The following is a 14343-nucleotide window of genomic DNA, read 5'->3' as shown; positions in this document are numbered from 1 at the left end:
CATGTTGCTTTGTAATGCAGAGTCGATTATCGATAGCACCACAATTATGTATAGCCCGTCCACTGTTTCTATGTAGCCACGTTCTCTTCAATCTATTTGTGACTTCAAACATTCTGTATTGGAGATCTCATTCTATACTGTATCTGTACCTGTACGTGGCCAGTCCAACACAAAGGAATTCTCTGTGCATTTTTCATGACCCACGAAATACCACGGTCAATTCTCAGACTAACATTTTCCTCAAGATGCTAGCTCCATAGGGAAATTTATTCCTGGATTCAAGAAGTTGGCAGAAAAGTAACACCATGACCATCCCTACTTTGAGATTGAACACCGGAGCCCCAATACCGGCTCTGGGATTTGGTACTTTTCAGAATGAAGGATCCCCAGGAAAGTGCCACGATGCTGTCCTTTGGGCTCTACAATCAGGTTATCGCCATCTAGATTGTGCTTGGTAGTAAGTTCAACCCCTATGTCTCATGTTTATACGTTCATTCCAACTGTATACTCGATATCTCCTGGGCTCATCCCTTCCCTCCTCCCACTAAAATTCACCCCTATTCCTTGATGAAGGGGTGCCGAAGTATCGGAAATATAGTTTTCGTATTGCGATTTCCCAGCCCTGAAACTAACACACCGCAGTTACAAAAATGAAGAGGAGGTCGGGTCTGCCTTGCGAGAATTCTTGTCCAGTGATCCAAGTGTCAAGCGTTCCGATATCTTCATCACAACGAAAGTGTGGCCTCATCTTTGCGGTTCCGCTGAAGATGTTGAGTGGAGTCTGAATTACAGTTTAGAGAAGCTAGGTGTCGATTATGTGGATTCTTTCTTGATGCATTGGCCATTCGCCGCGGAGAGGACCGACGACTATGAAGTCAAAATCGGAGATGATGGAAAGGTATAATCCACCACTCGATATTAGAATCTGTTGTTCCCAAGTCTAATAATCCTGGCCAGTACATCATCAACAGAGAAGTCACGGCGAACTTGGAACCTATCTGGCGAAGATTCGAAGCTCTCAACAAAGCTGGCAAGGCAAAAGCCATCGGAGTATCCAATTTTACCATCTCAAACCTGGAGGCTCTTCTTAAGTACGCGGATGTTCCTCCTGCCATCAACCAAGTCGAGATTCATCCCGTCTGGCCTAACACTAAGTTGATCAACTACTGCTTTTCAAAGAACATCCTTCCCGTGGCATATTCGCCTCTGGGATCCCAGAGCCAGGTTCCCACCACAGGCAAAACTGTTATCCAAAACTCTGAACTCATCTCAATCGCTGAAAAGAAGGGTGTTAGCATAGGTCAAATATTGATTGCTTGGGGCATCAAACGAGGATACGTGGTCCTTCCTATGAGTTCGAATGAGGGGAGAATCAAAACCAATGGAACATTAGTCGATTTGACTGAAGAGGAGTTCGAAAGCATGAACAAAGTTTCCAAGGGTCAAGAAACAAGGTTCGTGGATTTGTCAAATACCTTCGGGTGGGATGTATTCGGGGATGAGTAAGGAGATTGGTAGCCTAGCAGACAATTGGCCGTGTCGTGGTGTCTGCTCGTGTCGTTCGATTACACGTAACACAAAGTACCATTATCATATTAGTTGGAATTATGATGCGCATATTCATATACGTGAAGCAAGCACTGAAAAATAAGCTGATCTGACCTCTCGTGATGTTTTTAACTGCATATGATGTTGGTCTGTCTATTGACTCTGCATTACTAGTTGTCGTTAGCGCTCCATGGCACAGTCACCACTAATGTATACATCAGATTATATTCATCATATCACATTATCTCTCCCAAAGTTAAAAAATTTCTTCATATCCTAATCTTATCTCATCTCGCCGAGTTTTCTGCATCAACATTTACTGTCTTGCCGACCTCTTACCTGCATCCCATGAACCACTCTCCTGGAACCAAAAGTCGGTGAAGATCTAACCCTGCGAGAAAACCCTATACCAATCTAAACATATCAGATTGATATGTTTTAGATTCTCCCAGTGCTTGCTGTACTATGACGAATGGGTACTCCGAATGAACGGCAAGATATGACATCGTTCGCCTTACCCGTGTGTGCATCAGGGTATTGGACGGTGCAAAAATTATTATGGCAATTTTTGAGGTGTGTATTTATTGGCGACTGAGTATTTTACCATCTAGAAGCTAGCATTTTGCCGTGATATTCATTAAAAGCGCACCGTCAATCATATAGCACCACACCTGCAACTAATTGTCAAATTTCCGAATCAGCGGTACATATCAAGGTCAACAATATTAGCCCACCATGGCCATGACATGTTAATGAGAAACCCGGGACTCGGAGTAAGACTCCACCCGCTCATCCTTTTTAAAATTACAATGATTCTACCGCTGGATATCTGGGTACATCGCCGTCTATCATTTGAGAGATAGTCATCATCCATGGTATGAGAATCTTTTCACTGCCACCAGTACCAATCATCGAATCGACAGGGAGAGCAGCGAAGAAGAATGAGTATACGCAGAATCAAATTGTCTGAATGGTTGGTCATACGGTGACTCAATGCCCCGACCGATCTCATTTTTATCTCACTGCTGGCTCGCGTCACATATAGATACATACATATATATATGCATGCACTTACGAGTATATCCGTCCGTACCGTGTCATGGAAGGTGCATTATCTCAAAAACCCAAAACGCCATACCACGCCAAGAGAAATCCATTTGAACCGGACTCCGCCTCACATGGAATGCACAAAGTAGGTAACATGAGTGCATAATCTGGAAGCCTACTCTGCTGAACAAACCGTGCAAACCGAATATAATCCATGACTGCAGATATACATGCATGTGATCGAACCTTCTAAAGCCGATATTGGAGTGGTGACTAGGCATCTGGACTGGAGGTCGTAGTAAGGCTATCATATTCATCATCAATCACATCGCTTGCCATCTTCATCTAATGCCAATATTCAATGCTGAACCAAATGTCAAACCGGTTTCCTGTCGATCGGTCATAATCCCCGTCGCCGAGTTGGGTGCACTAGATCAAGAGCGTTTTGCGAATGCTGGAACGTTGTCCATCCTTCTTCATTATCAATATGATTAATGATGGAACGGCAGATAGTAACAGATACTAGGTTGTAGTCCTACCGCTAAACTTCCCCTCTTCTTCCCCTTTGGAAGCCTCCGTATCTTCCGTATTCTATTGAACCAACTCCGTTTCCTCCTCTTTTCACTCACTGCCAGCATCATTTATTCATTCGCAATCAGTCAAGCAAGCCCTAAATGTTCCATCTCAAACAACAAAATTCCATCACAAGACCCTTACTTACCAATAATGCGACCAAACCCCCATACATATATATGCACAAATCCTCGTCTACCACCTCCCATCCAAGAAATCATATCGACCCCTCAACATCAAACGTCAAGACCCCCATACATACCATGTACACATGTGTAAAATCTCCGTGGAAACCATATTTTCGCACTCTCACCGTCAAATCAGTCTCGATACCGTAGCCCCACATCCAACGGTACGCCATCTAAGTGGTCCGTCATGCCCTGGCTATTTTCTGACGTGAGGCTAAGCAATATGCGCTGCACCCCTCTATTCGTTTTCCCCTCTTGAAATGTATGCTGTAGCACGTGTTTTCCTTCTTCTGTAAGCCGAGCATACCTGGGATCACACAATCAAACATTAAGGGTGCTCTTCGTGCTATGCGTAAAAAGGACTCTATCTTGCTTTGCCAAACTCACACACACACACACACACACACACAAAGCTAGCCAGCTCGTGGAACTTTTAAATTGACAGAGAATGCAGTTGAAAAAAAATAAAAGTGCAGACACAACACCAAGAACTTTGATAAATTTTGAATTTAATTTTGAGATTGGCTTAAGTATCAAACTGGTGAGAGGTACAGTAAATCTTTGACGAACAAAATCAGTAGTGGATATATAGCCTAAAAGTAACTGGAACAACTCCAATCCAGATCTTCCCGCATGCACAGTGCAACCCTAGTAACAGTACGTAAAAATCCCAACGTATCATCAAGAAAGAACCCCAAACCCCAAGAATCCGAGAAGAGAATATTTCATCCCGGGTATACATCGTGAAAAAGAAAAAAGAAAAAAGAAAAAAATAGTGACGAAACTCCCCCAAAAAAACCTAAACCTTAAAAGTCTATAAAAGAAGAGAAGGAATAGGAAAGAAAATTCAAAACGATTGGTATTGGTATCCCCGCTGTGCTTGCAATCAATCAATCTTGGTATAACGAAGAAAGAAAAAAACATGTGAAAAGTAAAAAAATAAAAAATAAAAAATCCCAGAAAACTTTTTGTCTCATCTCAATTCCTCGTATCCTTTAATCCGAGCTCACGCTCGAATTCGAGGATTCTGATGTTTCGGAGGATTTATCATCGTGGAGGTGGGCTTCCCATTCAGCGACTGACATGGGTTTTTCGGTCATGGCTGCCAAGCGGAAAAGGTGGCGGGCTTGAATACGGGAATCGTAATCTACGGTTGCAGTGTCTATTCTCTCTGTTAGAAATTGTTTGTGAAGGGAATAGTAGAAATGATAAAACATACGTAGAGTGCTTCGGCCATCAAACATAACCACAGAGTGTTTTTCCCATCCCACTCTAGCCTGGAAATCGTGGCCCATACAAACATGATCCACCAAGAATTTCATAAGCATTTCCTTCTCGCCATCCTTGAGCCCGACAATATCGGTCAAGAATTCCGAGTTGAGGTAGAGCGCTTTTTCGCCCGAGACGGGGTGTACGCGAACGATTGGGTGCAGGGAATCGATCGGGTCGGTTCGGACAGTTCCTCGGGCGGCGCGGGCATAGCCAATCATCTTTTGCGATGAATGGTTTGCCTTGAGGTCCTGTATCATTGCGCGGAAGGTGGGCGAGAGGCGTTTGTAGGCTTCCACGGTGTCGGCAAATACGGTGTCACCACCAACATCGGGGCATGCTAATACTGGCTAGGTGTTAGAAATGTTGAAGTCTGTAGCTAGGCGTGAAAACTTACTGCCAAGCATAACATATCCAGGAGGCTGTTTTTCATAGCTGACATCGTGATGCCAGAGTGTGGAAGTCAATTTCTTCTGGAAGAAATTTGCGATTTCCTCTTCGTTGTGATCGCGATGAATGACATGGAAAGGAGGGTGTCCTTTGACGGAGCCAGATACAGGCTGAATGCTCAATGGTCCGAAATAGGACATGAAATCTTGTTGGAATTGGGGACCGGCGTGAAGAAAGTCAGATTGTTCTCGGAGAACAACAATTTTCCGCTCGGTTATCAAAAGTGCAAGTTCGTCTTTGCCTGCGTCAGAGAGCTCCTCCATTTTTACACCACTCAAAATAGTTCCCATCTTAGGCGTAATGTGCTTGGCTTTGACACCACCCTTGAAAAGGTTTGGCTTAGACTTGTTTGCTCGCAGGGCTGGGTCATGATACTCGAAGTGCTTAACTTCGTCGAACCAGACATCGTCCTCCCACTTCCTGTTTATTAGTGGTTGGTTAATGAAACGGGATTAAGCCTATCACTTACCGATGGAAGGTAGCTTGGGAATTCTGTTCGACATTTAGATCGCTGGTCGTATTCATCGGATATATGATTGTATGGGAGGTTGATGTCATAGCTAATCTCTGGGACAGCTACTTCATCCTCTTCTGTGAGTCGACTAGGTGCCATGGTGAATGGTTGAATTGGTATGTATATTATGAATGATAAAAGAGATGGAATGTGATGAAGATGTCGGATGGAAGACGAAGATTTGATATAAATATGTAGAAGTGAAGTAAAGTCTCAAGGGTCCTCGATAAATTAAGAACTTGATAGTTGGGATATCCTCGGTTGAAGACCTATTAAATATGGTATAGCTTGCAGATGAAGGGTTGGGTAACAGAAGAGCTTTAGAAGGGATGCCAATTAACAACCGTTTTCAAATGCGGAGCTCAACGGTTGTCGTGTAGCTTGTTATTTGCTCTTCGTCAGATTGGAGATTATCAGTACTGTAATGCAGTAATAACACTTTAGCAAGCGGTGAGGACCCACGATGGTGTGACATGGTGCTGGTTGCTGATCAGTCAAGGGTAGGATGAACATGGGATAATGGAGAAGAGAAAAGCCCGGCAGCTTAGCAAGGCCTTGCGGGGTCAATTTTGACAGGGGTTATGCACATGGAATTTCCAGAACATGGTAACCAGTAGGAGATAAAGTTTCCGTCGTAACAAAATGGACTTATGATAATGACGAAGCTTGTATGACCCCTTAAACGCAACGGCCCGTGTCACAAAATTGGAATCGTAGCGCGACGACTAGGAATACCTAAACGTGGCATTAATGCGAGAAAGTTGAAACATCCTTACCTGAAGCCCAGGGAAGAAGTCCAGGAGGGAAAAAGTACAAGATGAACGACATTAGATCATTGCAGAGCATGCAATAACTGTACAGCGAAGCCTTTGCTGATCTTGAGAAGACTTCAATCAGAACAACAACTCCTTACTTAATTACCTGCAAGCATGGGACTAAAATTTCACACACATACTAGGTAGATTTAGGGACCTACCTCTTTGCGTAAAGTTTGATGAATAACTCCTACGTTGGGCATAAGAACACAGAAGTGGAGCTTGAAGCGAGAAGGAACATTCGCTGAAATGTTCTAGCTGCGACTCGTGGAACATGGGACCTGTTGTAACTTCCAAGGCTATGCAGAATGTACTAAGGTGAGAAATGTGTGGAAACTATTCGGGGGATCCGGTCCTGAATTGTGGACTACAATCGCTTTTTAATTTACGAGGGTATATCCGAAGTGAGCTTTCATTTTTGCCCATGTTGAAACTTGCAAGCTTAGACCCCGAAGCGCTTGAAATTTGAAATTAGAAGATTGAAATTTGAAAAAGATGATGTGCATGGAAGTTCAAAGTGCGTGTTCGCCAGAGTTTCCACCAGGATTATATTTCGTCCCACTTGTTCCATAAGTTCCATTGATTCGTTCCACGCTTTGATGGATATTAAACCTTGTAGGCTTATTTATTTCGAACCACAAAAAAATGGATCAAATTTTGGATTCCACAACGTCAATTTTTTTCTCTCCATCTCTCTCTGTCTTCCACGCTAAAGGTCTGTTTAACTTTTGAACCCCCCATTTGCCCAATGTTAGTATCTTTTCTTCAATATACTCACAATTTGATGGTAGTAGAGTTCGCGTAATATTCTGGTCATCATCCCATATTCATCCAATAAGCTGATTCTGCCCTCGCCTCTCGCATGCATATTTGAGTATTTAATCGCAACATTTTCCTGCAGGATTATCGGCCACAGATTTCCATGTCACCGTATCGATCAGCAGACCGAGATTTGACAGGGCTTGCCGTATCTCCAAATTTTGCTTCGGAAAGAAACCTATACAAGCCCCGTCCAGTGGTGCTCGATTCATGCACAGAGATTTTCTCTGCAATTGTGGTTACACAGCATTTCATACATGTGAACGAGTTTTGGCTAATGTTAGATCGTCATGATAATTGAGATACGGTGCCTTGAGCAGCTCGAAATGAATATCCTTAGCTCTTGCAATGATTGACAATTCAAGGTATTCGCAGCCCAGGAACTCAGAAGTGACTTTTTACAAGACAAAATTGTTCCATGCATACATCATGCTACACTTGCACTCTACTTCAACGGCGAAGAGTAATGAGGAGAATGGCATCCTTAAATTGTCCAATAATGATGCAAGAGGATACATGGGCGGCTGTGGACCGAATGCCTTTAGAATAACAGCGCACAAATGTCGGTCTTTAAAAGCTAACGTGAAGTGCGAGTTGGCCACAAGATGAAGCTCGTGGAAAATTCCCACTTCAAAGTGACAATTTTACCCATGCTCAGGTACCGTAGGTTTTGTCATCTGTGAATGACCAAAAAAGCGGTTTCATGCACAAGTGATAGTGTCTATCTGGGTGTGTGAGTCCATCTCGAGATGCCCAAGGTGGGGGGAAGGGAAACCGGAGTCATGTCAAATTCGGACGATGTTCCGATGTGTTCATGATTTGGACCGAGGGGTTCTCTGAAACTTTGCGACGGTGTTGATCCGCTCGGGAACGAGCATAGCCTCAAGGGCGACGTAATCCACGATGTGATAGATAGAAAGACTCTATTGTCGGTGTCATCAAATCATTTGGCATGGCGGGGTCGACTTGAGAGTTGCGTGGACTGAGATGCTATATCCATGTATGCAATGAAGTCATTATTTGGTAAGCTAACTTCTTATATACTAACATAAAAGGCGTGTATGTAATGTATAAGTATGTTGTACGTGCCATTGGAGCCTTAAAAACCGCTTTAGGGCTGGGTCGGAAGTGATGTAACCGTGTCTAGCTACAGCATGAGCGGTGAAGAAAGGGACTCTCTTTACTCTGCCTGATCCGTGATGACCATTTGAGATTAGCTGCATTATCAATGCAGCATTGACATGACATAGAATCCTATTTGGAAGTTATAGATAGTCGTAGGAAATACCTAGTCAAAGTAGCCTGTGGCTCAACAGATGTTCTGAACCGTCTTTCGATTATGCATGAGGTTAGCAAAACCTACATCGTACGATCAGACGATCAGACGATCAGACGATCAGACGTATATACGCCTTATTGATATAAGGAGCTTGCTCTAGTTTGGGTTGATTGTAGACTTACAGGAAGAGCCCTTCATGCAGAGAGCTCGAGTCAGCACATATAATAGTCGCATCTCAATCAATTTCTATCCACCAAAAATTAATTCAAGGGAAGAGCGTCGCGTGGTTCACACCATCGATCCTTGTTCATCCAATCCAACGCAGGCTATCGAGGCCATTGACGCAGACGCACTTTGAGTAGGTATGCCCGACACTCTGAACGACGTGCATCTTGTCTCGGGAGAAAGCTCCGGAAGCCCAAGCACAAGGAACGGCTGGACTTTGCTTTGCCAAAACAGTACGCCGGATTACCATAGACACAGTAGCTAAAGCCGGCGAGCTTTGTAAGAAACTAGCGGCACATTGATGTAGACATTGTTTCCAAGAATCTATCGATTTGAAACTTGTGTAATTGAGAAATCACTCAAGATGGCAACGAGCCATATGCCGAAAGCAGATAGTTATCCGGCTAAAAAAAAACAGGCTAAACACCGCATTAAACCAAGACTTGTAGTAGTATTCGCAAGAATTGCCATATCAATCAACTCTTGAATAATAAACAAATGCCTCGGAGGCGGGAATTTACCCGTCAATCCCACATTGTTATTCAAGACTTTGCAAGAGCCTTGCAAGGAGGATTCCCAGTCCCACGCTTTGTGGCAGAGCAACTACTAGACATTGCAATAAACCGTACATGCGCCTTCTCCCAATAATACACCGTAGCCGTTTGCGTGATGTTCTGAGATGCATAGCAATGTTTGCGTCATCATCGGCCGGTCAAGTTCGAAAACATTTCTGTTCGTGTGGTTTTCTAGTCTGGTCGTCTGTGGAATAACGCACGCATCAAGTGTGACAAGTTGAGCACCACAGATGAATGCAGATCTAGTCTTTTTTGAGATAGAAATCTGCAGGTGCTGGAACTGTATCGGGAATTGGGTGCGGGTATTCCTCTCGTATAACACTGTCTTCCTTAGGTGGTAAATGTGATAACAGTAAATGTGTCGACGAATGCTCAAGTCGAAACCAAGGAAAGCACAGTTATTTGGAATTGTAAAGTTTGCTCCTTTTCCTCCGGTCTGCCCGACACACTTCTCGCACTCATATTCTCCCCCCCAAAATTTGTATCAGGTATCAGGCACAGAATTGATGCCAAATCTAGCCATTATGCCCAGGCTGAAAACCCAATATTGCAATCTTCAATTCTTTTGAGATCCTTGATCTTTTGTTCATTGGTTCTGCCACTTAAATCAAGGTTTTGCACCAGTCCATCCCATCACCATGTGCAGCTGATTTACCTGCCTTCCAATGGATCGGAACGTGTTTGAGATGTAAAGACAGCTGATTTCTGCAATGATATGATTGATGAATTACCAGTGTCATACTTTTTGTTTCTTTTAATTGAATGTTCGTTCTGCTTCCCTTCAAGTACTGGAAATTTGTTCAGGTATGTAGATCCTACTTTAGGGAATTCCTAATTGACACATTATTGGTGAGGATCAAACTGAGACAGGTCGGTGTGGAGAATAACGACGATGCTCGCTACCAGGAAATGAGTCTCAAGCTTCTGGAAGCTTTAGAAGGCGGGGCTCGGTCGGCTGGACGACAAACGCTTAGCTTTCAGGAGAAGCCAGTGACTAAAGGTTTGAAGGTGGACGCCGCTGTCGTGCTCGATTTCATGTTTATCATGTTCGTTTGCAAGTACCGAACGTGAAGCTTCTCGAAACTCTCACCTCCGATCATCACTTGTCTGCCGAAGATAAACCCAAATTTAGTTGTCGATTAAAAGTATCGACACACGTCGAAATAAAGAGTGAAAAGTTGAGCTCGAGTTGAAAAGGCAACCAAGAGTGAGGGGAAAGTAATTTTAAAGGAAGGATCTCGAGAGTTTCGACAACATCCTCAGTCAGACGACAGGGAGTGTCGCACCTGACCCAGGGGATGAAGCCTTTCCGGGAAGTAAGATCCTAGGACTCATGTCATTTTGGGGACCCGATACAGGTAACGATTACTCGAATTAAACTCCATCTCCGATTTCTGACTTTGCGAGAAGTGTCATTGTTTTGCCAGGAGCGAACTGATAGAGTTTCAGTAAGGCTTGTGAAGGAAAACAATAAACATATGTATACACTTATTCTCAAGAATGGAAATAAAGAAAGATGCCATGACCAGGTGGGATCACTGTGATATATATATTTCCATGTTACTCAACATCCAGAACCCCTTCTATGGCACAATCCATGCTAGTGAGGTGGAGTATTTTCCCAGCAGCCGCAGCTCGCGCAGTATGCGAAAAATATCATCACGTGAAACTCCCTGAAGCGATTTAAATCTCATAGCGCAAATTATTTTTGCTAACTACCGGCACTATTTTAGATCTTGAGCGAAAGATAGTTCTTTTTGCAAAGGAATGGGTAACTGGTACCAGGATCGGAATTTTTGAGTCTATATCCAAAAGTCTTTGGAAAACGAGGTTCATTGGGCTGCCTCTTTTCCTCAGTCCGGAACCTCTCATCTATAATTATACGATATCCACGGTTACACATTGGTGACACAGGGCTGTGATGCAGCCAAAAGTTCCCTATCATTTACTCAACGAATGGCTCAACATGTACCAATCTGTTGTACGGCGCCGAAAGGCGCGTTACACAAATTAATCAGATGCATGAAGTCTCACACACTTACCCGTTGGAGAATAACGATCAAACGACGATGAAAAAATCGTTTGGCAAAAGCTTGCCTCCGAAGTGAACGAATTCAGGAATGCTATAGGCTATAAAACAGCATACAGCACAATCGACAATGCTTCTAACCCTAAGTATATACTGTTTGCGTTGAAAATTTACAACGTTGTCAAGGATTACCCTGGACATGTTACCAAGGGCTGTCGCTTACCTGCATACATGAAGAATGGGTACTCGTTGTGCAGATACTGTTGAAGAATCAAGGCGTAATGTCCAAAGTGTTGAAGAATAAATGTTCAACTCACCAAGATGGCAGACAATTCTGAAATATTGTCTTCCAAGGACAGAGTGAAATCGGAGGATCGAAAGGGTTAGTAACTCATTGGTGCTGAGACGGGCCACAAAACCATGGGCTGGCACGATATCAACCCCTCGTGGGAGGGAGCGTTCGATACTCGCTTTGAGGCATATAGCACGATACATCCTGCAGCCACAAAATGAACGCTCTAATGGTGTTTGTGACTGGTATAATCTGAAAGACTACCCAGTGAATATTACGGGCCATTCGACTGCCACACGTGTACAGATGTCTGGCCACGATCTGTGGGAAGCTCTCCATTCGAAGTACAAATTTCACTGTGTGGAATTTGACATCGATAGTAAATCTGAGGTGCGATCTATGCTGCTGCTGAAGAGAAATACCAGCCTGTTGAAGTTCTCTGCAAAAAAGTCATTGTTTTATTCGGACAGCTTAAAGCTTCTGATTTTTTGAGGTATTCTCGAATACTCCATCGTGCAAAGTCTTTGTTTTACACTCTGCATATTCTTGAACATCCAGTTCATCAGTCTCATTATGCGTACTATTTCCGGTTCTTCAGTTGGTTTGCGCTCTTCTCCGAGCAACCTCTGGAATGAGAATCATTTTCTCCACATCAGTGAGCTTCAGATATGAGAGCTCAAAGTCGTGATGTCAGATATGAACCACTGGATCTGAGCCGGGTTGTCGGTCCATAGTCTACCTGGCAGTGCCAACGCTTGGAAAATGGTGCCAGAGACTGCCCCCCTCTTCCCAAAACAAGATACTAGGCGGCTTTACACTTTGGTAAATTAGCCTTACTGAGAGCGCGAATTGGCATCCGTTTGGGCGATGTATCATGATAGATAGATACTTTCAAAAATGAGAAAATTCAGAATCACAGGAAAACGAAAGCCAAAGATGATCCTGACAACAATTGCACATGTACTAGGATTGTGGAACGACCCGCAGATCATAATACACTGTCAGATCACGTCGGTCAATTGCTTTTGTTCTTTGTCAACTGTGATATCAAAGATGATAGAGATTTGAATCATACAGACCATCTTATTATAAAAAATTCAGATCATATAAGAAAGTAATCATGTAATATTTATATAACTGTCGAGAAGTTAGCTGTCAGGTCAAATGGTGTTATATGAATGATCGTGATATAACCATCCTATCTAATCTACAACCCTAAAATGTATACCATTCTTGGTGAGTTTGGCACCGAAACTCTGGCAGTTCTAGCTACAGTGCGGTCGTCTTTCTAACCTCATTCCATCTCTCAGCCGAGATCATCAAGTGCTGTACATCCACAATGATCTGAAGATTCCGAAGGCGTACAACGGATTCTAACTTCACCTCCAGATACCTAGGTATTTGTAAGTACACTCGTCCACATATACTTGTCTAAAAGTCTCTTTGCTTTTTTGAACCTTTTTGAAAGTTAAGCATAAGAACCTTTGAACACTCCTCACAATATTCTTCATTCATCGATGATAAGTTCTCGAATATCTATATCATACTTCACAAGTTCGCTGATAAATATTCAGTTACTCTCTTCTTCACCCCGCGATTATTCAAAACGATCGCGAAAATTATTCAAAATTTGAAGCGGATTCTAATTGTTGGGCTACCTAGTATGATTTAAGATCTTTGAACGTGTAGAGTCAGCCAACATGTACATATGGTCTACCTACCTGATCATACTTGTTCAACCATTTTCCGATTCCCTCGTCGTTCCACCTGTGTTCTAAGATCAGAAACCTCCTACTCAGTATCATTTGGGAAATCTAAGGCTCTCTGACTACCATCGATTGGAAATAACCAACCGCTCTCTCAATCGTTACCCCTCTTTGATCAGTTGAGCCTCGAACATTCACATACCGAGTTACAGAAGCCGGGAGGTACAGTTGATCAGAGCCCGAGGTCCTGACAAAAGGAACTTATACTACGAGTATTCGAGCTCCGGATGCAACGACCGTAGACTATGGATAGATAGAAAGTCTTAGCTTCCAATTATAGAAAGTATGGGAGAGATAACCATAACCTCCAAAGCTCAATCGGAGCTTTATCGTGTAGAGTCTATTGGAAATAGAAATCTCGGTATTCTTACCTCTAGATCATCTGGTGCCAATTTGAATTTGAGAAGGACGTTATTATATAGTTCTCGACACGGACGAGGCTTGAGTTTTGCGCCGAATGGATAAAACTAATTGATAGCACGGGGAAAATAGAATTAGGAAACTAACGAGCATTCAAGAATGCGCGCAGAACTCTAATAGATACGTAGCAAGATAATAGTCGATCCAACAAGCTCAAAATCATAGAAAATTGAGAGCTGATCGTGGACATAATAAAATGCATGATATAACGACTTATGAATATTCGGTAGAGCAGTCAGAGAACATTGGGAGAGTTCGCTAATCCCCCATAGAAAGCTCTCTAGTAACTTTAATCTTTGAACTTTCAGACTTATATTGATACACTATCTTGCAAAACCTTACATTAATAGAATAGAATCATCTTTTTCCAACCCAAACATCGCATCCAGAACCTTCAAGGCCCCGCTTTTCCGGCTACCGATGCTAGTTAGGCATGCCGATACGTCCGACTCAGCCCTGCAGCTAGCGCAATGTAGTGAGTGATATTCGCTCGCGGTCCAAAGAAGCAGCCAGACGCAGCGTTTGCGAGTTTGC

At 43.2% G+C, this 14343-nt stretch overlaps 3 protein-coding genes across 3 annotated transcripts; 2 read left to right on the top strand and 1 right to left on the bottom strand.

Annotated features, from left to right (window-relative positions):
- Positions 1–305: 305 nt before the first annotated feature.
- On the top strand, positions 306–1506 carry EAF02_010221 (uncharacterized protein; the record flags this gene model as incomplete). The annotated part of the gene is made up of 3 exons (XM_038906269.1): positions 306–457; positions 643–898; positions 958–1506. 3 exons carry the CDS (start codon positions 306–308, stop codon positions 1504–1506), a joined length of 957 nt encoding a protein of 318 aa, XP_038753996.1.
- Positions 1507–3789: 2283 nt separating this feature from the next.
- On the bottom strand, positions 3790–6176 carry EAF02_010220 (uncharacterized protein). Its single transcript, XM_038906268.1, has 4 exons — positions 5545–6176; positions 5023–5491; positions 4576–4971; positions 3790–4518 (listed from the first exon to the last, which is right to left on the bottom strand). The coding sequence occupies exons 1-4, from the start codon at positions 5686–5688 to the stop codon at positions 4352–4354; spliced, it is 1176 nt and encodes a 391-aa protein (XP_038753995.1). The 5' UTR covers positions 5689–6176; the 3' UTR covers positions 3790–4351.
- Positions 6177–10211: 4035 nt separating this feature from the next.
- EAF02_010219 (uncharacterized protein) lies at positions 10212–10846 on the top strand (the record flags this gene model as incomplete). The annotated part of the gene is made up of 3 exons (XM_038906267.1): positions 10212–10348; positions 10533–10660; positions 10713–10846. The coding sequence occupies 3 exons, from the start codon at positions 10212–10214 to the stop codon at positions 10844–10846; spliced, it is 399 nt and encodes a 132-aa protein (XP_038753994.1).
- Positions 10847–14343: the final 3497 nt, after the last annotated feature.

Source organism: Botrytis sinoallii (assembly GCF_014898435.1).
Source record: "Botrytis sinoallii strain Bc 23 chromosome Unknown BSIN_024, whole genome shotgun sequence".
Classification (NCBI taxonomy): domain Eukaryota; kingdom Fungi; phylum Ascomycota; class Leotiomycetes; order Helotiales; family Sclerotiniaceae; genus Botrytis; species Botrytis sinoallii.
This window is presented reverse-complemented; position numbering and strand designations above follow the sequence as displayed.

Bases quoted from the DNA above. Each gene is read 5' to 3' on its own strand.
- EAF02_010220 (XM_038906268.1), bottom strand. From the start codon at position 5,688: ATGGCACCTAGTCGACTCACAGAAGAGGATGAAGTAGCTGTCCCAGAG. The intron at 4,972-5,022 runs GTAAGTTTTCAC...ACACCTAGCCAG, and splicing joins TGGATATGTTATGCTTGGCA to TATTAGCATGCCCCGATGTT. The intron at 4,519-4,575 runs GTATGTTTTATC...CAGAGAGAATAG, and splicing joins TGATGGCCGAAGCACTCTAC to ACACTGCAACCGTAGATTAC.